Here is a 26,396-nt window from a genome sequence, read left to right as displayed (position 1 = left end):
GGGAGCCATATATATTCTGTGTGTTTTCTCCTTTGTTTTGTGGGTTATTGTTGCTTTGTTGCTGTTAGTAGTATTCTGTATAGAACTTCACGGATCGTCATTTGTTGTTTTTTCTTCGTGGTTGCTTTAAGTCAATAAAGTCATCATGTTCACTCCACGCGCTGCGTATTGGTCCGCTCCTTCCGACGATCGTGACACAATAACCCACCATAGAAGGACCAAGCAGCGTAACAAGCGGCAACAGGACCTACCTACACAGGAGTTATGGACGCCTCCTAAGGATTTTTGGACATGGGAGGAGATTCGGGCTGGAAAGGGTCCTTGGGCACAACCGGAGGAATATCACCGCCCTCGTGAAGAGCTGGAGGCAGCTGCAGCCGAGAGGAGGTGGTATGAAGAGGAAGCGCGGAGTCGAGGCTGGAAGCCCGTGGTTACTCCCCAAAAAATTTTTTGGGGGGGGCACATGGCTTGGGCGCCTGGGCAGCAGGAGGCTGCCACAGGTAGAGCTGGAGAGAAGGCTATCGGATTACGGGAGCCATTGGCGAGTAGAGGGAGGGAAGTTGTTGTGGCACGGCATGAGAGACTGAAGTGTGTTCCCAGTCTGGTCCGGTCCGTTCTTGATCCCCAGTTAAGGCCAGTGGTGGGTGTTCCCGGTACGGACCGGTCTGTTCCTACTCCACGCACCAGGTCCACGATGTGCGTCGCCAGCCGGCCAGAGTCTGCCGTCTGCCCTAGGGCGTCTGAACTGCCCGTCTGCCAAGCGCTGCATAAGCCGCCCGTCTGTACTGAGCCTGCAAAGCCGTCCGTCTGCCATGAGCCTTCAGAGCCGTCCGCCAGACAGAATCATACACCTGCTATGGAATCAGCAGGAGCCGACGCAGCCTATGCTGGACTGGAGGCTCGGGTTCGTGACCGGCAGGAGCGGCTCATGCGGATGGGAGCCGTCCTGCTGGAGGTGATGACTGCAATCCGAGGCTGGGGTCCGCCTCCACCGCTAGCCGCCCAGCCAGCACCATCAGCCAGCCATGAGCAGCCAGACCCGTTAGCCAGCCATGAGCAGCCAGATCCGTCAGCCAGCCATGAGCAGCCAGATCTGTCAGCCAGCCATGAGCAGCCAGATCTGTCAACCAGCCATGAGCAGCCAGATCCGTCAGCCAGCCATGAGCAGCCAGACCCGTCAGCCAGCCATGAGCAGCCAGATCCGTCAGCCAGCCATGAGCAGCCAGATCCGTCAGCCAGCCATGAGCAGCCAGACCCGTCAGCCAGCCATGGGCAACCAGATCCGTCAGCCAGCCATGAGCAGCCAGATCCGTCAGCCAGCCATGAGCAGCCAGATCCGTCAGCTAGCCATGAGCAGCCAGATCCGTCAGCCAGCCATGAGCAGCCAGATCCGTCAGCCAGCCGCGAGCAGCCAGATCCGTCAGCCAGCCATGAGCAGCCAGAGCCGTCCGCCAGCCATGAGCAGCCAGATCCGTCAGCCAGCCATGAGCAGCCAGATCCGTCAGCCAGCCATGAGCAGCCAGATCCGTCAGCCAGCCATGAGCAGCCAGATCCGTCAGCCAGCCATGAGCAGCCAGATCCGTCAGCCAGCCATGAGCAGCCAGATCCGTCAGCCAGCCATGAGCAGCCAGATCCGTCATCCAGCCGAGATTCGCCAGAGCCGTCCAGCCAGGATCCGCCAGAGCCGTCCAGCCAGGATCCGCCAGAGCCGTCCAGCCAGGATCCGCCAGAGCCGTCCAGCCAGGATCCGCCAGAGCCGTTCAGCCAGGATCCGCCAGAGCCGTTCAGCCAGGATCCGCCAGAGCCGTCCAGCCAGGATCCGCCAGAGCCGTCCAGCCAGGATCCGCCAGAGCCGTCCAGCCCGGACCCGCCAGAGCCGTCCAGCCAGGATCCGCCAGAGCCGTCCAGCCAGGATCCGCCAGAGCCGTCCAGCCAGGATCCGCCAGAGCCGTCCAGCCAGGATCCGCCAGAGCCGTCCAGCCCGGATCCGCCAGAGCCGTCCAGCCCGGATCCGCCAGAGCCGTCCAGCCAGGATCCGCCAGAGCCGTCCAGCCAGGATCCGCCAGAGCCGTCCAGCCAGGATCCGCCAGAGCCGTCCAGCCAGGATCCGCCAGAGCCGTCCCGCCAGGATCCGCCAGAGCCGTCCAGCCTGGATCCGCCAGAGCCGTCCCGCCAGGATCCGCCAGAGCCGTCCAGCCAGGATCCGCCAGAGCCGTCCAGCCAGGATCCGCCAGAGCCGTCCCGCCAGGATCCGCCAGAGCCGTCCAGCCTGGATCCGCCAGAGCCGTCCCGCCAGGATCCGCCAGAGACGTCCCGCCAGGATCCGCCAGAGCCGTCCCGCCAGGATCCGCCAGAGCCAGCCAGCCAGGATCCGCCATCTAGTCAGGTGCTGCCCCTTAGCCCGGTGCTGCCCTTTAGCCCGGTGCTGCCCCTTAGTCCGGTGCTGCCCCTGAGTCCGGTGCCGCCCCTTAGCCCGGTGCCGCCCCTTAGCCCGGTGCTGCCCCTTAGTCCGGTGCTGCCCCTTAGTCCGGTGCTGCCTTTTAGCCCGGTGCTGCCCCTTAGCCCGGTGCTGCCCCTTAGTCCTGTACTGCCCTTTAGTCCGGTACTGCCCCGTAGTCCGGTGCTGCCCCTTGTCCCGGTGCTGCCCCTTATCCCGGTGCTGCCCCTTATCCCGGTGCTGCCCCTTAGGCCGATGCTGCCCCTTAGTCCGGGGGTTGCCCCTTAGTCCAGGTGGGGTTAGGTGGAGGGTGGTCATTGGGAGGAGGCTACCGAAGCAGGTTGTGACTGTGGTGGGGTGGGGATCACGACCGGGGCCAGAGCCGCCACCATGGACAGACGCCCACCCAGACCCTCCCCTAGTCCTGATGTTGGTGCGCCCGGAGTTCGCACCTTTAGGGGGGGGTACTGTAACACTCTGGCTCTATGGACGTTTATATTGAGCCAGGGTTGTTCATTTTCTTGTGTTGGGTGTATTTCATTTGGTGGTGTTGGGGATGGGTGAGTTTCATTTTGTTTGTGTCATGTGGTGATTGGTCGATGACTCCCAATCAGAGGTAACGAGTGTCAGCTGTCGGCTCGTTATCTCTGATTGGGAGCCATATATATTCTGTGTGTTTTCTCCTTTGTTTTGTGGGTTATTGTTTCTTTGTTGCTGTTAGTAGTATTCTGTATAGAACTTCACGGATCGTCATTTGTTGTTTTTTCTTCGTGGTTGCTTTAAGTCAATAAAGTCATCATGTTCACTCCACGCGCTGCGTATTGGTCCGCTCCTTCCGACGATCGTGACAATTATATGATACAATATCAGCACATTTACAACTTGCCTAAGTCCTGTCATCAACTGATTTTAGCCAGTGTGTGGCTGTGGATTGACTTCATTGACTTCAATTAATGGGATCATTCCTCTAAAACAGGCTGGCTAGCTAGCTAACAAAGAGTGCAGATAAATTCTACAAATTTAATTATTTTTACACAATATCTTATCGCAGCACTGGCAAACCATAGTTGGCAACTCCCTGACCAAAAGGGCTGACTTTTATCCCATCATAAGAAGGCTAATGTCCATATTATGTCTAGTATTCAAATTCTAACCTGTGATCAGTGATCTGCTGAGGACAAGACTTCAGTGAAGCCCTCTCATCCAGTATGATGCACCAAGAGGAGTAATGTGGTGACAGATTGATGACTAGCCTTGCCAATAAAAATCTCAGGTCTATAAAACCTTCATCTGCCTTAGCTGTACGAGTTAGGCCACAGACTGCATGTGTAAGCTACAATTGGCACTGCATTGTGGAGAATAGTTTGATGCTGGATCGATTGGCGTGTACAGTAGGTAAACTGACATATTTCAACGTTATCTATAATTTCACAGACAATCATCCATGCTTCTTGTTGTAATCAATAGACTTTATGCCAACTTGATTCATTTTTTGGTATCACTCCAGGCTGTAATGTGTCCAGTAATGATTTCCATTCTATTTGCAGACTACTACCTGGCGATAAATTGCAGGGCCTTTTGAGGAAATCATCTACAATGGGAATTGTAGCTCTTGTTCTCTCTCTGCTACTCACCAACAGAATGGTTTTAATCAGTGCAGCGACCAATGATCAGAATTCACAACCAGCTCCTATTATTGAACTCTTTGCAACTGCCTCTGCAGGCGTTGTGGAGCTTGCAGAGGACCACAAGCCCAATGGCTCTTTTCCCTTGTTCAAAACGGCAGGACGAAACCCCCGACCCCATCCTATGTGCTTAGTGTCAACTGGAATCAGAGACACTTTCAAATACATCAATACTGTGGTGTCTGCTCTTGTATTCATCGTTGGAATAGTTGGAAATTCAGCACTCTTGAGAATCATATATGAAAACAAATGTATGAGAAGTGGGCCTAACATTCTCATTGCCAGCCTTGCTTTGGGAGACCTGCTGCATATCGTGATAGACATTCCAATCAACTCTTACAGGGTGAATTACTAACAATGTGGTGTGCAGTTACTGTCTATCCTGACAGAAAATATATATTTTGATTTGATGATCATAATGGTTCAAATCTGATTGTATTATTGAAGTGGGGTTTTTGTGTTGAGTACAAATTGTTTTGTAATGTAATGTTGACATGTTGTTTTTGCAGCTCATGGCTGAGGACTGGCCGTTTGGTTTGGCGCTCTGTAAACTAGTCCCTTTCATCCAGAAAACATCTGTTGGAATCACAGTGCTGAGTTTATGTGCCTTGAGCATTAACAGGTGAGAGGATTGCACATTCAGGTCACATTTCTGTTAGAAGATAATTGGAAATGACTGTATTACTTCGATTTTACAAGCCAAGACCAGAGAATGAATAACAGTTGTTATAAGAAAAGTAATACGGTTAGAGTTGGCTGATATCTACAATTCAACAACTACATTTCCTTGAAGTAGGCCCTGAAATTCTCTTTCATTGTAATAGGATTTTTGTTACTATTATTAACAAAATGCTCCCTAGCCACATAATTTCCCTGTTTATTTTCTAGGTATCGAGCTGTTGCATCCTGGAATCGAATCAAAGGCATTGGGGTTTCAACGTCGACAGCGGTAGAAATAACTTTGATATGGGTGATAGCAACATTCCTGGCTGTGCCTGAAGTTGTCGGCTTTGATCTGATAACAATGGAGTATCGAGGACGGCATCTGACAATATGTCTTCTTCACCCCACACAGACCAATCACTTCATGCAGGTAATGCCAGTCCTGACAACATGCAGTAATATAGAAAACTAAAAGGTCAATAATGTGTTTCATTTGGTTTTCTTTTGATAATAAATGAAAATGACAGATTGATTATATAATGCGGCAAGGGAGGTGTGCTCATCCTCGCATTGCAGTGGGTAGATAAAACCGGAAACCACAATACTAAACACTAGATTTTTACCATAACAGTTTTATAAATCAGCAAAAGACTGGTGGCTCTTCGGCTTCTACTTCTGCACGCCGCTGGCTTGCACGGCTGTCTTCTACACTCTGATGGCCCGGAAGATGTTGAGGAAGAATGAGAATACCCTGAGGAACTATACCATACAGGTGAATACAGCTCTAGGACTGGAGAGCTATTAGATATGCAGGCTTCCGCTCCAGACCAGCAGTAACACACCTGATTCTAACTAATCATGGTCCAGCCCAAAAAACTATGATTAGTTGATTATTTTAAGTAGATGTGTTAGTGCTGGGGTGGAATAAAAGCCTGCACATCAACAGTAGCTTTCCAGGACTGGACTTGGAGTCCCACGGGGTGCAGTATAGACATTGTCTCTCTAGCTCAGTAATATCTTTATTTTTTATGATGTCATTCAAATGTCTAAGATAAATCTCCTGATCTTTTTTCACCCAGAGACGAGAAGTGGCCAAGACGGTGTTTTGCTTAGTGCTTGCGTTTGCCCTCTGTTGGTTACCGTTGTACCTGAGCAGAATCTTAAAACTCACCATTTATGATGAGAAGGATCCTAAGAGGTGTCAGCTACTGAGGTAAGAAAGGATACATAAGACTGTCACAGCTGTTTTCAAAGTGTAGTATGTGTTACTGAACTGATCCTCTATCATTCCTTTCAGTGGCTTTCTTGTCCTGGACTATATTGGCATTAATATGGCATCGCTGAACTCCTGTATCAACCCTATCGCTCTGTACATGGTCAGCAAACGATTCAAAACCTGTTTCAAGGTTAGATTTAATATAATCTTCCTCATTGTTTGTTATGTTAGTTCTTACACACGAGACCGAGGAAGAGGGAGGTAATGGATGAAGTCTGACAATGTGATGCATGCTGTATGAACTGTATGTCATTTCTGACTCATTGACTTTAGACAGCTAAACTTGTGAGGGCAGTGACTTGAGGAGGTGATGGTTAACAAATGCAGTCCTGGAAAACAGTGACCCGAGCTGAACTAGACACCAGACAGGCCATTGCTGAGTCAGCAACACTGGGGTCCTCTGTAGCTCAGCTGGTAGAGCACGGCGCTTGTAACGCCAGGGTAGTGGGTTCGATCCCCGGGACCACCCATACGTAAAAATGTATGCACACATGACTGTAAGTCGCTTTGGATAAAAGTGTCTGCTAAATGGCATATTATTATCATAGCAAAGGTTTAATCTAAGGGCATTCACAGTGCTGCTAGTTTGCATTTTAATCTAAGGGCATTCACAGTGCTGCTAGTTTGCATTTTAATATAAGGGCATTCACAGTGCTGCTAGTTTGCATTTTAATATAAGGGCATTCACAGTGCTGCTAGTTTGCATTTTAATCTAAGGGCATTCACAGTGCTGCTAGTTTGCATTTTAATCTAAGGGCATTCACAGTGCTGCTAGTTTGCATTTTAATCTAAGGGCATTCACAGTGCTGCTAGTTTGCATTTTAATATAAGGGCATTCACAGTGCTGCTAGTTTGCATTTTAATCTAAGGGCATTCACAGTGCTGCTAGATTGCATTTTAATCTAAGGGCATTCACAATGCTGCTAGTTTGCATTTTAATCTAAGGGCATTCAGAGTTCTGCTAGTTTGCATTTTAATCTAAGGGCATTCACAGTGCTGCTAGTTTGCATTTTAATCTAAGGGCATTCACAGTGCTGCTAGTTTGCATTTTAATCTAAGGGCATTCACAGTTCTGCTAGTTTGCATTTTAATCTAAGGGAATTCACAGTGCTGCTAGTTTGCATTTTAATCTAAGAGCATTTACGGTGCTAGAATGCAAAGTAAAACCTGGACATCTGAGCATATTGATAGTAATCTTGGCAGCCCAGAACCAAAATATCTGGCTAGCTATGTTATGTCTGTCCACAACATATTAATTGATAGTTTGGTGGTTGACTGTTAGTTGACTGTTGGTTGAATGTTGGTTGACTGGTAGTTGACTGGTGGTTTACTTTTGGGTGATTGTATTTGAAAATGATGTGTTGTCCTTTGGACTTCTCTAACTCATTGTCTTTTCGTCTATGTCCCTTAGAAATGCATACGTTGTTGGTGCATACCTCCTGAAGTATTGACGCTTGAAGAGGTGCCGTCTATCATGAAGTCAAAGGTGCAGGACCAAGCCTCTGAGCACAGCAACACTAGAGCTAATAAACCCACCCCCACTTGAATAAGAGGACACTTGAATGTTTAAACAATATATATTACTATGACATATTCACTGAGGGGTTTTTTCTATGCATTTTTCCTTGCATGTTTTACATTTTATTTTAACATTTTTTGCTCTCTATTTTGTATGTGTCTATGGATGTTTCCCTGTAATAATTGCCAAGATGCCTTATTTAATATTATGAATATTGAATTAATGTAATTCCTGGACTATGATTTATTTTGATGAGTAATAAAATGCCTTTACGTAACAAGAGGCCCCCTTCATCTTCTGTTTGGTGACTAGAATGATGTCTGAGTTTCTATACAGTTTGAGTTTCTATACAATCTGTTTCTATACAGTCTGAGTTTCTATACAGTCTGTTTCTATACAGTCTGAGTTTCTATAAAATCTGTTTCTATACAGTCTGAGTTTCTATACAGTCTGAGTTTCTATACAGTTTGAATTTCTATACAATCTGTTTCTATACAGTCTGAGTTTCTATACAGTCTGTTTCTATACAGTCTGAGTTTCTATAAAATCTGTTTCTATACAGTCTGAGTTTCTATACAGTCTGAGTTTCTATACAGTCTGTTTCTATACAGTCTGAGTTTCTATAAAATCTGTTTCTATACAGTCTGAGTTTCTATACAGTCTGAGTTTCTATACAATCTGTTTCTATACAGTCTGAGTTTCTATACAATCTGAGTTTCTATACAGTCTGAGTTTCTATATAATCTGTTTCTATACAGTCTGAGTTTCTATACAGTCTGTTTCTATACAGTCTGAGTTTCTATACAATCATTTCTATACAGTCTGATATTATATACAGTCTGACTTTCTATACAGTCTGTTTCTATACAGTGTGAGTTTCTATACAGTCTGAGTTTCTATACAGTCTGTTTTTATACAGTCTGATTTTCTATACAGTGTGAGTTTCTATACAGTCTGATATTATATACAGTCTGACTTTCTATACAGTCTGTTTCTATACTGTCTGAGTTTCTATACAGTCTGATTTTCTATACAGTCTGAGTTTCTATACATTCTGAGTTTCTATACAGTCTGTTTCTATACAGTCTGAGTTTCTATACAGTCTGTTTTTATACAGTCTGAGTTTCTATACAGTCTGAGTTTCTATACAGTCTGTTTCTATACAGTCTGAGTTTCTATACAGTCTGAGTTTCTATACAGTCTGTTTCTATAAAGTCTGAGTTTCTATACAGACTGAGTTTCTATACAGTCTGTTTTTATACAGTCTGAGTTTCTATACAGTGTGAGTTTCTATACAGTCTGAGTTTTATACAGTCTGTTTTTATACAGTCTGAGTTTCTATACAGTCTGAGTTTCAATAAGGTCTGAGTTTCTATACAGTCTGTTTCTATACAGTCTGAGTTTCTATACAGTCTGTTTTTATACAGTCTGAGTTTCTATACAGTCTGTTTTTATACAGTCTGAGTTTCTATACAGTCTGAGTTTCTATACAGTCTGTTTCTATACAGTCTGAGTTTCTATACAGTCTGAGTTTCTATACAGTCTGAGTTTCTATAAGGTCTGAGTTTCTATACAGTCTGAGTTTTATACAGTCTGTTTTTATACAGTCTGAGTTTCTATACAGTCTGAGTTTCTATAAGGTCTGAGTTTCTATACAGTCTGTTTCTATACAGTCTGAGTTTCTATACAGTCTGTTTCTATACAGTCTAAGTTTCTATACAGTCTGTTTCAATACAGTCTGTGTTTCTATACAGTCTGAGTTTCTATAAGGTCTGAGTTCTATACAGTCTGAGTTTCTATAAGGTCTGAGTTTCTATACAGTCTGAGTTTCTATACAGTCTCTGTTTATACAGTCTCTGTTTCTATAAGGTCTGAGTTTCTATACAGTCTGAGTTTCTATACAGTCTGAGTTTCTATAAGGTCTGAGTTTCTATACAGTCTGAGTTTCTATAAGGTCTGAGTTTCTATACAGTCTGAGTTTCTATACAGTCTGAGTTTCTATACAAACTGTTTATATACAGTCTGTGTTTCTATACAGTCTGTGTTTCTATACAGTCTGAATTTCTATAAGGTCTGAGTTTCTATACAGTCTGAGTTTCTATACAGTCTGTGTTTATATACAGTCTGTGTTTCTATACAGTCTGAGTTTCTATAAGGTCTGAGTTTCTATACAGTCTGAGTTTCTATACAGTCTGAGTTTCTATACAATCTGTTTATATACAGCATGTGTTTCTATACAGTCTGTTTTCTATACAGTCTGAGTTTCTATAAGGTCTGAGTTTCTATACAGTCTGAGTTTCTATAAGGTCTGAGTTTCTATACTGTCTGAGTTTCTATACAGTCTGAGTTTCTATACAGTCTGAGTTTCTATACTGTCTGAGTTTCTATACAGTCTGAGTTTCTATACAGTCTTAGTTTCTATACAGTCTGAGTTTCTATACAGTCTGAGTTAATATACAGTCTGTTTCTATACAGTCTGAGTTTCTATACAGTCTGAGTTTATATAAGGTCTGAGTTTATATACAGTCTGTGTTTGTATACAGTCTGAGTTTCTATAAGGTCTGAGTTTCTATACTGTCTGAGTTTCTATACAGTCTGAGTTTCTATACAGTCTTAGTTTTTATACAGTTTGAGTTTCTATACAGTCTGAGTTTCTATACAGTCTGAGTTTCTATACAGTCAGAGTTAATATACAGTCTGTTTCTATACAGTCTGAGTTTCTATACAGTCTGTTTTTATACAGTCTGAGTTTCTATACAGTCTGTTTCTATACAGTCAGAGTTTCTATACAGTCTGTTTCTATACAGTCTGAGTTTCTATACAGTCTGTTTTTATACAGTCTGAGTTTCTATACAGTCTGTTTTTATACAGTCTGAGTTTCTATACAGTCTGAGTTTCTATAGTCTGTTTCTATACAGCCTGAGTTTCTATACAGTCTGTTTCTATACAGTCTGAGTTTCTTTACAGTCTGTGTTTCTATACAGTCTGAGTTTCTATACAGTCTGAGTTTCTATACAGTTTGAGTTTCTATAGTCTGTTTCTATACAGCCTGAGTTTCTATACAGTCTGTTTCTATACATTCTGAGTTTCTATACAGTCTGTGTTTCTATACAGTCTGAGTTTCTATAAAGTCTGAGTTTCTATAAGGTCTGAGTTTCTATACAGTCTGAGTTTCTATACAATCTGTTTTTATACAGTCTGTGTTTCTATACAGTCTGAGTTTCTATACAGTCTGAGTTTCTATAGTCTGTTTCTATACAGTCTGAGTTTCTATACAGTCTGTTTCTATACAGTCTGAGTTTCTATACAGTCTGTGTTTCTATACAGTCTGAGTTTCTATACAGTCTGAGTTTCTATAAGGTCTTAGTTTCTATACAGTCTGAGTTTCAATACAAACTGTTTATAAACAATCTGTGTTTCTATACAGTCTGAGTTTCTATACGGTCTGAGTTTCTATACAGTCTGAGTTTCTATACAGTCTGTGTTTATATACAGTCTGTGATTCTATACAGTCTGAGTTTCTATACAGTCTGTGTTTATATACAGCATGTGTTTCTATACAGTCTGAGTTTCTATACTGTCTGAGTTTCTATACAGTCTGAGTTTCTATACAGTCTTAGTTTCTATACAGTCTGAGTTTCTATACAGTCTGAGTTTCTATACAGTCTGAGTTTCTATACAGTCAGAGTTAATATACAGTCTGTTTCTATACAGTCTGAGTTTCTATACTGTCTGAGTTTCTATACAGTCTGAGTTTCTATACAGTCTGAGTTTCTATACAGTCTGAGTTTCTATACAGTCTGAGTTTCTATACAGTCAGAGTTAATATACAGTCTGTTTCTATACAGTCTGAGTTTCTATACAGTCTGAGTTTCTATACAGTCTGAGTTTCTATACAGTCTGAGTTTCTATACAGTCTGTTTCTATAAAGTCTGTTTCTATAAAGTCTGTTTCTATACATGACCTTATTGTCTTTATTGGTTCTGCAGACTCTGATTCAATAGGAGATGTAATGTAGCGTCATTAGTGGTGCAGAGTTGTTTAGTAACAAATCCTGTGGCATTGTCTGTTGTGAGATTGTCATCAGTAGAACATCTGCTTATGACATGACACACTCAGACAGACAGAGTGAGACTGTTCTGACTCCGTTCCCTTAGGCCTTGACTCACTCCCAACCATTACGTCATGTTTCACCTACAACCTATATCATACACACTGTAGGTTGATATGCCCTAGCCCGTAACGTGACGTTTACCTGGAAAACTTTGCCTCAAGGCACTTAGTCTTGACACACATCCAGCATTACACGCTCTCACCACCTGTAAAGAGATTATCCAGTTACATAGAAATACTGCTCAGTTTCAACAAATGAAATGTATTGAGAATTTAATCAGAATTTTGAAATAGCTTATAACCAAATTAGTTCTCCTATTCAATATCAAAACTGTGTCAGAGAGGGCATGACAAATTATTGGGACACAAATGTATTTTTCCGTCTCTCAGAGAGTCTGAGCGAAATCCTTCCTCTCACATCGACTTAAATGTTTGTGTTGCTCCTTTAGTCCCCAGACCAATCCAATCGGAGACCGGTGGATGTTGCCTTCACTGCTGAATGACTGATTGATGGTGGCCTATTTGTAATGCATTGTTAAATGTGTAATGCATGGAGACACTTTATAAAAGCACTGCGAGTGGAAAAGAGGAAAACGGAGATGACAGAATGGGGTCAGGGGGGGAGGGGGGGAGGGGGTGGGAGTTGAGCACCTGATGGGTCCTGGCAAGCACAGATAGGAAGTATTTCTTCCATGGAATACCTTATCAATCTACTGAACTATTTTAGGTTCCTCCCCGTAGCGTAGCGAGGGAAGCCTTCTAGAGAGAAGCTGACTTTCAACCTGTTATGAAAATAGAGTAATTCACTGTCAGGGCCAGATCATTTTAATGCAATACAATAATGCTCTGAATGATGGTTTCTGTACGCTACCTTTACAGTCTGTACCTGTACAGGATGGAAATTATTTATAAGGATGTCAATTAGTTGCATTTTCCTTTATGTTTTTGGAGATATGATGATTTACACCCAGACATATTAAACTGCATCCATGAATCAAATAATGGATAACAATTTGATGTATGTAAGATATTGCTTGAAGTCACTCTTAGGGTCCCATGAAGGTTCTTCGTCTTTAGATCTTTAATGAATGTAAACGTGGTCCTCTGTAGCTCAGCTGGTAGAGCATGGCGCTTGTAACGCCAGGGTAGTGGGTTCGATCCCCGGGACCACCCATACGTAAAAATGTATGCACACATGACTGTAAGTCACTTTGGATAAAAGCGTCTGCTAAATGGCATATTATTATTAAATGTCAAACACTATTTATATTTTAATAAATCCTATTTATACATTATGTGTGGTTGTTATCTCGTTTTCTTTTTACAGAGTATTTTAGTATTTTAGTATTTTGGTATTTTTTGGTATTTTATTAGGATCCCCATTAGCTGTTGCAAAAGCAGCATCTACTCTTCCTGGGGTCCACACAAAACATGACACATGACATAATACAGAACATTAATAGACAAGAACAGCTCAAGGACAGAACTACATACATTTGTTTTAAAAGGCACACGTAGCCTACATATCAATACAGACACACAAACTATCTAGGTCAAATAGGGGAGAGGTCAGAGTGTCAGAATACAACACCGTTTCCTCATTTGTCTGCATCTCTGCCCATTTTCCACATACCACTAGGTTGCACTAAAGATTGAACTGAATCAATCTCAACGGAGTGACTTACAAGATCCATGTTGAAATGGAACAAATGAATCCTCATCAAACATCAGTATGAACTCTTATTCATAATCCCCTAAATTATATAATCATTATGCATGTATTCCCCCCCCCCCCAAAAAAAAACAAAAAAACATGCAATTTCAGGCTCATTTGAATATCCTATTCAATCTGTGCATGAAATTCCTGATTAACATCCTGTATGTTCCGAGTAGTGAATAAAGGATAGACTCAGACTGCTTTGATACCTGCTGTTTTACAAACTCCTGCGCTTCATCTTCTGATCTCACGTTGGAGCTGCTGTAGCGCTTTGACAGCCTGGCATACACAGTGACGCGGTGGGGCCCAGATACTGGGGGTCATGGAAAGCTCCTTTTCAACACAACCAATTTGTGTTGTTTTGATCTAGGAGACGATCTGGAATAGCAACTCATCTGAGCAGAATATCACATAAAACCATCTAAAATAACATAAAATATCTAAAATAACCGGCTATACTTAACAATGCACAGTGGAAAATGGTTTGTCTTTCTATAAATGTTTTATAATCATCTAGGGGTATTTTGAAAGTTAATTGGTTCACTTTGTATTTCCACTTTTCTCTCATATTCTCCTGTTGTCAATTATTGTTGGACCTTGTCCTGTCACAGCAAATGGCGTGGTCCTCTCCTGTTCCCTGCAGTGTGTTGCCATGACTGGCAGATGACATTGAGACAATCATGGTCTTTCGTCCCCAGTGTCAACTTCTGAAAGAGAGAGACAGAGAGAGAGAGAGAGAGAGAGAGAGAGAGAGAGAGAGAGAGAGAGAGAGAGAGAGAGAGAGAGAGAGAGAGAGAGAGAGAGAAAGAGAGAGAGAGAGAGAGAGAGAGAGAACAGTTGTCTCAGACCTTCCCTAAGTAATATCTGTGCACACAAGACCCAGATATGGCTTCCCAGGGTGTCGCCGAGACTCCCCAGACTGTGGATTTAATTAACAGTGTGAAATTAATTAATCAGTAGGGTGGCAGGTAAAGGGACTTCTCACTGGAACTGCTCTCACAACCCAGACAAGCATTTCATGTGTGCTGACAGCTATTCATTTGCAGTATGTTTTATAATACTGCTTGATTATATATAGAGATGCTGTGAAAAGCAGTGGAGATTAAAAAGACTTGGCATGAAAAAAAAGTAGCAAAATAACAGCTCCCCAAAAATCAAAGTATGAACCTGTGTTTGATCTGTTCTATAAATTAATTACAAATTTCACTACTGTATAATAATTTGGTGCAAATTAGATGGAAATTAGATAAAATATTCATTTTGTTATCTAGGGAATCTGCCTGGAGGGCTTTTTAGTCTTCAGTCTGGCTCAAAATGCTGGCCATATGGTAATTATGTACAGTAGTGTTACGGGAGTATTGGTCTGATGCCTACTGGCAGGCAGAGAGGAGTCTGTCTGAGACAAACTGCTGCTAGGATCTGATGTGAGTGGAGGGAGATAATGAGGCTGTTGTAAGACTTAAGTATAGCACCTGCCCCAGGGGTGGCATATCTAAGCGCTCAGCCTCTCATTGTTGCACGTGCTGCAGAGGATTAAAAAAAACACATTTACTTTCCTCTTCATAAACTTTGTCAGTACTCCCAGCAACACTTTGGGACAACTTGCACTTTCATGTTGTAAGCCTCCTGGTGTTTGTGTGGAGGAGCTTCCTTCTAGCTTTACAGTTTGACATGTGAAGTCTTGATTTGTACCTTGAGATATCTATTGCTCTGCTAAAGTGTGTCAAGAACAGGAGTACAAAAACAGTGGAAAGGTTTCTGCAAACACATTGGGAAAGCCTGAAAAACAACCCCATTGTATTATATACACAGAGTGTATAAAACATTAGACTGGCATTGACTGACCATGGCAGAATGACTAGGTGAATCCAGGAGAAAGCTACAGTGCCTTGCAAAAGTATTCATCCCCCTTGGCGTTTTTCCTATTTTGTTGCATTACAACCTGTAATTTAAATGGATTTTTATTTGGATTCCATGTAATGGACATACACAAAATAGTCCAAATTGGTGAAATGAAATTTAAAAAATAACTTGTTTCAGAAAATTCTAAAAATTACATAATGAAAAATTGGTGCGTGCATATGTATTCACCCCCTTTGCTATGAAGCCCCTAAATAATATCTGGTGCAACCAATTACCTTCAGAAGTCACATAATTAGTTAAATAAAGTCCACCTGTGTGCAATCTAAGTGTCACATGCTCAGTATATAAACACCTGTTCTAAAAAGCCCCAGAGTCTGCAACACCACTAAGCAAGGGGCACCACCAAGCAAGCAGCACCGTGAAGACCAAGGAGCTCTCCAAACAGGTCAGAGACAAAGTTGTGGAGAAGTACAGATCAGGGTTGGATTATTTAAAAAAAGATCAGAAACTTTGAACATCCCACGGAGCACCATTAAATCCATTATTAAAAAATGGAAAGAATATGGCAACAAACCTGCCAAGAGTGGGCCGCCCACCAAAACTCATGGACCAGGCAATGAGGGCATTAATCAGAGAGGCAACAAAGAGACCAAAGATAACCCTGAAGGATCTGCAAAGCTCAACAGCGGAGATTGGAGTATTTGTCCATAGGACCACTTTAAGCCGTACACTCCACAGAGCTGGGCTTTACGGAAGAGTGGCCAGAAAAAAAGCCATTGCTTGAAGAAAGAAATAAGCAAACACGTTTGGTATTTGCCAAAAGCCATGTGGGAGACTCCCCAAACATATGGAAGAGGGTACTCTGGTCAGATGAGACTAAAATTGAGCTTTTTGGCCATCAAGGAAAACGCTATGTCTGGCGCAAACCCAACACCTCTCATCACCCCAAGAACACCATCCCCACAGTGAAGCATGGTGGTGGCAGCATCATGCTGTGGGGATGTTTTTCATCGGCAGGGACTGGGAAACTGGTCAGAATTGAAGGGATGATGGATGGCGCTAAATACAGGGAAATTCTTGAGGGAAACCTGTTTCAGTCTTCCAGAGATTTGAGACTGGGACGGAGGTTCACCTTCCAGCAGGAGAATGACCCTAAGCATACTGCTAAAGCAACACTCGAATGGTTTAAGGGGAAACATTTAAATGTCTTGGAATGGGCTAGTCAAAGCCCAGACCTCAATCCAATTGAGAATCTGTGGTATGACTTAAAGATTGCTGTACACCAGCGGAACCCATCCAACTTGAAGGAGCTGGCGCAGTTTTGCCTTGAAGAATGGGCAAAAATCCCAGTGGCTAGATGTTGTATTCGGCGCATGTGACAAATATAATTTGATTTGATTTGATTTGACAGTGCATGTAGAGAGAGGCTGAAGCATGGCAACATGCCATTTAAATAGTGTTTTTTGTTGGATGTGAGCAGATCTATATAAGAAATGTACAGTTTGAACGGACTGGAATAAACATGGCAAGACTTCTTGTACAAAACCAGCAGGCATTTTATGAATGGGCATTTGGGGCATGCACGCTAAAACAGTGAGAGGGAAGGCTGCCATTACGGCCTAATGCAGGAAAAGTTCAGAGAGACCTGCAGACAGCAGCGAGACTCGGAGCACTAGGCAGAGCTGCTAGTGGTCACTCAACCATGGGATTAAAAAGCTTTTAATCCATGTAACAAAACCATTCTCACTGTCACCGAGAAAAGAAAAGGGCCGTCTAGGTGGCTGTGTTGATGTTGCCATGGCAACAGCCCAGTCGCGTTAGGGCTCTTACTGAATGTCACTAACAATGAAAGCGTTTCAGTGCTCTCTTGCGGAAATAAATAATGAGCAGATGTAAAAGGTTTTCTGTGTATTGTTTAGGTTTTCTGTGTACTGGGTTAGGTGCAAAATGGACTTTCACTACCATTTGTTCTATTCATGTCTGGATGTAATGGAAAACATGCAATCAAACGCAGTGGATGCCTGCCAGAGTGGCTCGCGTTACTAATGTGTTAGACGCAACAACAACCCACTGGGCACAGATGTCAATTCAACGTCTATTCCACGTTGGTTCAACGTAATTTCATTGAAATGACGTGGAAACAACGTTGATTCAAACAGTGTCTCCAGTGGGAAGCCATGTCCAACAGACAAACCAACATATTCACAGCAAATTCCCGAAAGTGAAAAAGCTTGATTATTAAGAACCCATGTATCAAATAAAATTGTTACTAGCTGAAGCGTCTACATTGTATTACATTAAAGAAATGTAGGTGCCTGTGAATTCCTGTGAAAGAAAAAAGAACCATTTGATTTTGCGGTCTTGCAGTTTGACATGGCTGCAGTCAGAACCCTGCCAGCCTGTCCTTGTTATGACGGCCGATAATCAAAGTGCAGGTGGATGCTAGAAAAGCGATGGCACTCCCCCTCCCTGGGCTGCGGTGGACTCTGTGTCTATGGTTTCCATTAGAACGGGAGTGAAGGTTTGCTGTCTGGCTGCTGGGCACAGCGGGTCAGTGCTCACAAAGGCCTGTTTGTTCCTTGGCCTGAAGGGCTCCCTGGGTAAGCATGGCTCCAGGGGGAGATAAACAATAATGTTCCACTGTCTCACACTGGGGCTGCTCCTCCTCCAACACATTGATCTCTTCCCCCTCTACAGCAGCACATTTCTCTTCTAGGGGGGATGGCGAAATGAAACTTGTTTCTTAGAACGCGGCCCGAGGATACCATAACTTCTGTTGTTCTGGGCAGTGGATTTCTCTCAGTATAAATGCTATTTTTCTCTTTGCTTGTGGTGATTTTTTTTTCTTTCTTGGCTTTGGGAGTTTTTCCTCTCCTCTTCTCTGGCTGTCTATGGAGTCAGAATGTTTTCCCTAGTGTCGTTTCTTTAACAATGATATATCCACACTGTGCAAAAAAGGCTGACAGTAGCAGCCTTCAGTATACGGGATCTTCTTCACTGACCTTCAATGACATAAATTCCATATAGAGTAGGTCAGACTTTTATTTTATTTATTTTTTTACAAAAGTTCATATCACTCTGACATCCAATGGGGTCAAAATGATCAATTCATTAATTTATGCTACCTCATATTCATACACACTGTCTGGCTGTGATTTCTAAGAGATGAAATAGCCTAATCTTACTCTTGCTGCTGTCAGGTCAGAGATTCAATAGGGTTCTGCAATCTGCTGTACAAGTAAAACTCTATTATTGAGGGGACTTTAAAATGGGAGCTATGTGACACACAGCGGGTTGATTTAGTTTAATGACCTTGACAGTGACAGCAGCAGTGATGGAAATTGGACTCCCCCTGCAAATTTACATCACTTCAGGGTAACTTGGGTCTCTCTTAGCAGCTGCACTCCAGAACACGAGCCATCAGGAGGTCCTGGATATGTCATGCTTGTCACCTTCCTTTAAGTGCATTTGTAGACGTGGGAGGGGGATTAATATTGTATAACCTACGGAGGCACAGCGACTATCTTATCAGCACTGCAGATGTGATAAGCACCTCGGCCCCCTGAAACAAAAAACAGGAAAGACCTCTGCACCAAGACAAGCATCTCTTTGTTTCGCCTTTACACTGCTACATGCTTTCGAATGGCGCTTTTACAGACAAATCGGGTGCAATTTCACATCTGTTGTAATTTGACGGGCAGGGATCATCCCGTGTGACATCGACTCGATCTCAGTGTGACCCTTTTCAATTATTTAGGAAGGTGCCATATGGCTTTAGATATGCTGATCTGATTTCCTTTGATTCTAGATGGGGAAACATTTAAGATATATATTCCAATCTTGATTGTAGTGGGGAAATGTGCTGGCCGGACGTTGTGATCATGTTATGTGGTTACTTAACCTCCCTCCATGCCTTTTCTCCTGTTGTTTCTACTGAAATGTCATTTTTACTCAAATGTCCTCGCAGTTGCCCTGACACCCATTTCACATTAGTTCACATCAACGAAGATGTCAACATGCACAAATTACATTGCCTTCAACCTGGTGCTGAATTGTGATGGGAATTGTGGTAACCATTGCTGTCACATCAGTTTTAACTGCAGGGCCCTGTACTGCTGATGAAACAGAACAGACATTGAATGGATAGATCGACATGAAAATCACTATGTACTGTAGTAAGTAACAGGGGTATAACATTACAACATACTGTACAGTCTAGAAACTGTACATTATCTTTATTAAGCATTTATAAAGATCGCTGTATTAATTTCCATACATTCCATCAAATACAGTGTAGTGCAAAAAGCATTGGTAGGCTTTGTTTACTGAAAAGGAAATAAATAAGGTATGTTTATTTCTAAATCAAAAGCTGCAAACTGCTGTGCTACATTTGTTTTTGCGTTTTTTATTTTTCAAGTATTGCCTGCTGAGAAGTATTGCCTGCTGAGAAGTATTGCCTGCAGAGAAGTATTGCCTGCAGAGAAGTATTGCCTGCAGAGAAGTATTGCCTGCAGAGAAGTATTGCCTGCAGAGAAGTATTGCCTGCAGAGAAGTATTGCCTGCTGAGAAGTATTGCCTGCAGAGAAGTATTGCCTGCTGAGAAGTATTGCCTGCAGAGAAGTATTGCCTGCAGAGAAGTATTGCCTGCAGAGAAGTATTGCCTGCAGAGAAGTATTGCCTGCTGAGAAGTATTGCCTGCAGATATGTATTGCCTGCTGAGAAGTATTGCCTGCAGAGAAGTATTGCCTGCAGAGAAGTATTGCCTGCAGAGAAGCATTGCCTGCAGAGAAGTATTGCCTGCAGAGAAGTATTGCCTGCTGAGAAGTATTGCCTGCAGAGAAGTATTGCCTGCAGAGAAGTATTGCCTGCAGAGAAGTATTGCCTGCAGAGAAGGTGTACATGCTGTATATGTTAAACATGGCATCAAGGGTCCAGGTGGAAATTCGTCTTAATTGGCGTTTTCTCCACCTGTATCTTAGTCCATGCTGCTCTGATGTCGCTCGTCCATATACAGTGAGAAAAACAAGTATTTGATCCCCTGCTGATTTTGTACGTTTGCCCACTGCAAAGAAATGATCGGTCTATAATTTTAATGGTAGGTTTATTTGAACAGTGAGAGACAGAATAACAACAAAAAAATCCAGAAAAATGCATGTCAAAAATGTTATAAATTGATTTGCATTTTAATGAGGGAAATAAGTATTTGACCCCCTCTCAATCAGAAAGATTTCTGGCTCCCAGGTGTCTTTTATACAGGTAACGAGCTGAAATTAGGAGCACACTCTTAAAGGGAGTGCTCCTAATCTCATCTTGTTACCTGTATGAAAGACACCTGTCCACAGAAGCAATCAATCAATCAGATTCCAAACTCTCCACCATGGCCAAGACCAAAGAGCTCTCCAAGAATGTGAGGGATAAGATTGTAGACCTACACAAGGCTGGAATGGGCTACAAGACCATCGCCAAGCAGCTTGGTGAGAAGGTGACAACAGTTGGTGCGATTATTCGCAAAATACATTTACATTACATTTACGTCATTTAGCAGACGCTCTTATCTAGAGCGACTTACAAATAGGTGCATTCACCTTATAGCCAGTGGGATAACCACTTTACAATGTTTTTTTTTTTTTTTTTTTTTTGTGGGGGGGGTTGGAGTAAAGGGGGGGTAGAAGGATTACTTTATCCTATCCCAGGTATTCCTTAAAGAGGTGGGGTTTCAAATGTCTCCGGAAGGTGGTGAGTGACTCCGCTGTCCTGGCGTCGTGAGGGAGCTTGTTCCACCATTGGGGTGCCAGAGCAGCGAACAGTTTTGACTGGGCTGAGCGGGAACTATGCTTCCGCAGAGGTAGGGGAGCCAGCAGGCCAGAGGTGGATGAACGCAGTGCCCTCGTTTGGGTGTAGGGACTGATCAGAGCCTGAAGGTACGGAGGTGCCGTTCCCCTCACAGCTCCGTAGGCAAGCACCATGGTCTTGTAGCAGATGCGAGCTTCAACTGGAAGCCAGTGGAGTGTGCGGAGGAGCGGGGTGACGTGAGAGAACTTGGGAAGGTTGAACACCAGACGGGCTGCGGCATTCTGAATGAGTTGTAGGGATTTAATGGCACAGGCAGGGAGCCCAGCCAACAGCGAGTTGCAGTAATCCAGACGGGAGATGACAAGTGCCTGGATTAGGACCTGTGCCGCTTCCTGTGTAAGGCAGGGTCGTACTCTCCGAATGTTGTAGAGCATGAACCTACAGGATCGGGTCACCGCCTTGATGTTAGCGGAGAACGACAGGGTGTTGTCCAGGGTCACGCCAAGGCTCTTCGCACTCTGGGAGGAGGACACAACGGAGTTGTCAACCGTGATGGCGAGATCATGGAACGGGCAGTCCTTCCCGGGAGGAAGAGCAGCTCCGTCTTGCCGAGGTTCAGCTTGAGGTGGTGATCCGTCATCCACACTGATATGTCTGCCAGACATGCAGAGATGCGATTCGCCACCTGGTTATCAGAAGGGGAAAGGAGAAGATTAGTTGTGTGTCGTCAGCGTAGCAATGATAGGAGAGGCCATGTGAGGATATGACAGAGCCAAGTGACTTGGTGTATAGCGAGAATAGGAGAGGGCCTAGAACTGAGCCCTGGGGGACACCAGTGGTAAGAGCACGTGGTGCGGAGACAGCTTCTCGCCACGCCACTTGGTAGGAGCGACCGGTCAGGTAGGACGCAATCCAAGAGTGAGCCGCGCCGGAGATGCCCAGCTCGGAGAGGGTGGAGAGGAGGATCTGATGGTTCACAGTATCAAAGGCAGCAGACAGGTCTAGAAGGACAAGAGCAGAGGAGAGAGAGTTAGCTTTAGCAGTGCGGAGAGCCTCTGTGACACAGAGAAGAGCAGTCTCAGTTGAATGACCAGTCTTGAAACCTGACTGGTTTGGATCAAGAAGGTCATTCTGAGAGAGATAGCAAGAGAGTTGGCTAAAGACGGCACGCTCAATAGTTTTGGAGAGAAAAGAAAGAAGGGATACTGGTCTGTAGTTGTTGACATCGGAGGGATCGAGTGTTGGTTTTTTGAGAAGGGGTGCAACTCTCGCTCTCTTGAAGACGGAAGGGACATAGCCAGCGGTCAAGGATGAGTTGATCAGCGAGGTGAGGTTAGGGAGAAGGTCACCGGAGATGGTCTGGAGAAGAGAGGAGGGGATAGGGTCAAGCGGGCAGGTTGTTGGGCGGCCTGCCGTCACAAGTTGCAAGATTTTATCTGGAGAGAGAGGGGAGAAAGAAGTCAAAGCATAGGGTAGGGCAGTGATAGCAGGACCAGCAGTGTCATTTGACTTAACAAACGAGGATCGGATGTCGTCAACCTTCTTTTCAAAATGGTTGACGAAGTCATCCACAGAGAGGGAGGAGGGGGGGATTCAGCAGGGAGGAGAATGTGGCAAAGAGCTTCCTAGGGTTAGAGGCGGATGCTTGGAATTTAGAGTGGTAGAAAGTGGCCTTAGCAGCAGAAACAGATGAAGAAAATATAGAGAGGAGGGAGTGAAAAGATGCCAGATCTGCAGGGAGTCTAGTTTTCTTCCATTACCGCTCAGCTGCCCGGAGCTCTGTTCTGTGAGCTCGCAATGAGTCATCAAGCCATGGAGCTGGAGGGGAGGACCGAGCCGGCCGGGAGGATAGGGGACATAGAAAGTCAAAGGATGCAGAAAGGGAGGAGAGGAGGGTTGAGGAGGCAGAATCAGGAGATTGGAGGGAGAAGGATTGAGCAGAGGGAAGAGATGATAGGATGGAAGAGGAGAGAGTAGTGGGAGAGAGAGAGCGAAGGTTGCGACGGCGCATTACCATCTGTGTAGGGGCAGAGTGAGTAGTGTTGGAGGAGAGGGAGAGAGAAAAGGATACAAAGTAGTGGTCGGAGACTTGGAGGGGAGTTGCAGTGAGATTAGTAGAAGAACAGCATCTAGTAAAGATGAGGTCAAGCGTATTGCCTGCCTTGTGAGTAGGGGGGGATGGTGAGAGGGTGAGGTCAAAAGAGGAGAGGAGTGGAAAGAAGGAGGCAGAGAGAAATGAGTCAAATGTAGACATAGGGAGGTTGAAATCCCCCAGAACTGTGAGGGGTGAGCCATCCTCAGGAAAGGAACTTATCAAGGCGTCAAGCTCAATGATGAACTCTCCAAGGGAACCTGGAGGGCGATAGATGACAAGGATATTAAGCTTGAATGGGCTAGTGACTGTGACAGCATGGAATTCAAATGAGGAGATAGACAGATGGGTCAGGGGAAAAATTGAGAATGTCCACTTGGGAGAGATGAGGATTCCTGTGCCACCACCCCGCTGACCAGATGCTCTCGGGGTATGCGAGAACACATGGTCAGACGAGGAGAGAGCAGCAGGAGTAGCAGTGTTTTCAGTGGTAATCCATGTTTCCGTCAGCGCCAAGAAGTCGAGGGACTGGAGGGTAGCATAGGCTGGGATGAAGTCTGCCTTGTTGGCAGCAGAACGGCAGTTCCAGAGGCTGCCTGAGACCTGGAACTCCACGTGGGTCGTGCGTGCAGGGACCACCAGGTTAGAGAGGCAGCAGCCACGCGGTGTGAGGCGTTTGTGTAGCCTGTGCGGAGAGGAGAGAACAGGGATAGGCAGAGGCATAGTTGACAGGCTGCAGCAGATGGCTACAATAATGCAGAGGAGATCGGAATAAAATGAACTAAACATCTGGGAAAGGAGAGAGCGGGGCCTCCCTCACCACAACTCCCAAATATAACTCTCCCAACTTCCACCTCAGAAACTATAATTGTTGTAAACTACAGCGGTTCAATGTTTTCTAGGAATAGACTAACCTAGTTTATTCAGCTAGCTAACTAGGTGCAGTATTATTCCGTGAAAAACGTCCGGGCACCTCGTCATAAGACGCCACAGCCAGCTAGCATGCCGGTGTCCAGCAGCAGGGTTTAGCGCCAATACTCAGCCACAACAACCACCAGTGTATCAACACACAAGCAGATCGTTCGTGTCCGTGTCTAACGTTGTGGGTTAGTCCCGACAGCTTGAGCGAGTCCGTCGTCAACTTATTCAGCCAGTTAGTTCGCTAGAATAGTTAGCAAACTAGCTAGCCATTGCTTTCAGACAAAGAAGAACCCCTCCTTTCACGGCACGAACACACAGAGAGAGCCAAACTAACGTTAACTAGTCACCCATGTCCCGAATTCCTTGAGCGACTCGGGCTATCAATATGTAAAAAACAAAACACAAGTGTAGGTTATGACTTACCCCTAGCAGCTACTGTTAGCTAGCCAAGTGCAAAGCTAGCCACTGAATTGACTCAGCCAGTTCGCGTCTGTTCGCTCGGTCGTTCCAGCTATTGTTTACAAGTAGCTATCCAGGTTGCAACAAGCTTGCTAATTTTCAAGCACAGTAGCCACTTGCTACCTAACGTTAACGGTTCAGACAATGAGGTTAGAAAACAGCTGAATGGTAGGCAGTTATTGTATGTAATTATTGTAGGCAGCCAGCTGGCGTAATTACAGGCACTCTCAGGCGTGAAACAACTATACCGTTGCTAATAGCTACTCGCCAGCTAGTCCAGGTGGTGAGTTAGCTAGCTAGCTAGCTTCGTGCTACACCCGGCACCGCCGAATACAATACTAACCTACAATAATTACATACAACAACTACCTACAACAACCCACGATACCTACCTACAATACCTAACTACAATCTAAATACATAGTTTAAGCCTTACTCGACAAAGCCCAAGCTATGTATAAAGCCAAACTTACCCGGCGCCAAGCTTACCCGACGACCTGTTTTTTAGAAACACTTAAAATAAGGGTATAAACACAAAAGAACTGTCAATCTCCCTTGGCCTGGGGCTCCATGCAAGATCTCACCTCGTGGAGTTGCAATGATCATGAGAACGGTGAGGAATCAGCCCAGAACTACACGGAAGGATCTTGTCAATGATCTCAAGGCAGCTGGGACCATAGTCACCAAGAAAACAATTGCTAACACACTACGCCGTGAAGGACTGAAATCCTGCAGCGCCCGCAAGGTCCCCCTGCTCAAGAAAGCACATATACAGGACCGTCTGAAGTTTGCCAATGAACATCTGAATGATTCAGAGGAGAACTGGGTGAAAGTGTTGTGGTCAGATGAGACCAAAATCGAGCTCTTTGGCATCAACTCAACTCTCCGTGTTTGGAGGAGGAGGAATGCTGCCAATGACCCCAAGAACACCATCCCCACCGTCAAACATGGAGGTAGAAAACATTATGCTTTGGGGGTGTTTTTCTGGGACGATGGACGGGGCAATGTACCGTCAAATCTTGGGTGAGAACCTCCTTCCCTCAGCCAGGGCATTGAAAATGGGTTGTGGATGGGTATTCCAGCATGACAATGACCCAAAACACACAGCCAAGGCAACAAAGAAGTGGCTCAAGAAGAAGCACATTAAGGTCCTGGAGTGGCCTAGCCAGTCTCCAGACCTTAATCCCATAGAAAATCTGTGGAGGGAGCTGAAGTTTCGAGTTGCCAAACGTCAGCCTCGAAACCTTAATGACTTGGAGAAGATCTGCAAAGAGGAGTGGAACAAAATCCCTCCTGAGATGTGTGCAAACCTGGTGGCCAACTACAAGAACCGTCTGACCTCTGTGATTGCCAACAAGGGTTTTGCCACCAAGTACTAAGTCATGTTTTGCAGAGGGGTCAAATACTTATTTCTCTCATTAAAATGCAAATCAATTTATAACATTTTTTTACATGCGTTTTTCTGGATTTTTTTGTTGTTATTCTGTCTCTCACTGTTCAAATAAACCTACCATTAAAATTATAGACTGATCATGTCTTTGTCAGTGGGCAAACGTACAAAATCAGCAGGGGATCAAATACTTTTTCCCCTCACTGTATATTCTTTAATTCATTCCTTACTTAGATTTGTGTGTTTTGGGTATATGTTGTGAAATTGTTAGATATTACTGCACTGGCGGAGGTAGAAGCACAAGCATTTCGCTACACCCGCATTAACATCTGCTAAACACGTGTATGTGACGAATACAATTTGATTTGATTTGATTTAAATAATGAGCTGTAGTCCCTGTTTCATCATTAACAACATAGCTCGCCTGCTGCTATCAGGTATTTACAACCAAATACAAAGTTACAAAAT

At 44.2% G+C, this 26,396-nt stretch overlaps 1 protein-coding gene across 1 annotated transcript; it reads left to right on the top strand.

The window, feature by feature from the left end:
- The first annotated feature begins 4,246 nt into the window (after positions 1–4,246).
- Positions 4,247–7,678, top strand: LOC121536371 (endothelin receptor type B-like). Its single transcript, XM_041843642.2, has 7 exons — positions 4,247–4,465; positions 4,632–4,744; positions 5,011–5,215; positions 5,417–5,557; positions 5,865–5,998; positions 6,083–6,191; positions 7,473–7,678. Exons 1-7 carry the CDS (start codon positions 4,247–4,249, stop codon positions 7,605–7,607), a joined length of 1,056 nt encoding a protein of 351 aa, XP_041699576.2. The 3' UTR covers positions 7,608–7,678.
- The last annotated feature ends 18,718 nt before the right edge of the window (positions 7,679–26,396 follow it).

Source organism: Coregonus clupeaformis, chromosome 23, assembly GCF_020615455.1.
Source record: "Coregonus clupeaformis isolate EN_2021a chromosome 23, ASM2061545v1, whole genome shotgun sequence".
In the NCBI taxonomy this organism is placed as follows: Eukaryota; Metazoa; Chordata; class Actinopteri; order Salmoniformes; family Salmonidae; genus Coregonus; species Coregonus clupeaformis.
Note: the sequence above shows the minus strand (reverse complement) of the source record. Positions and strands in the feature narration are given on the sequence as shown.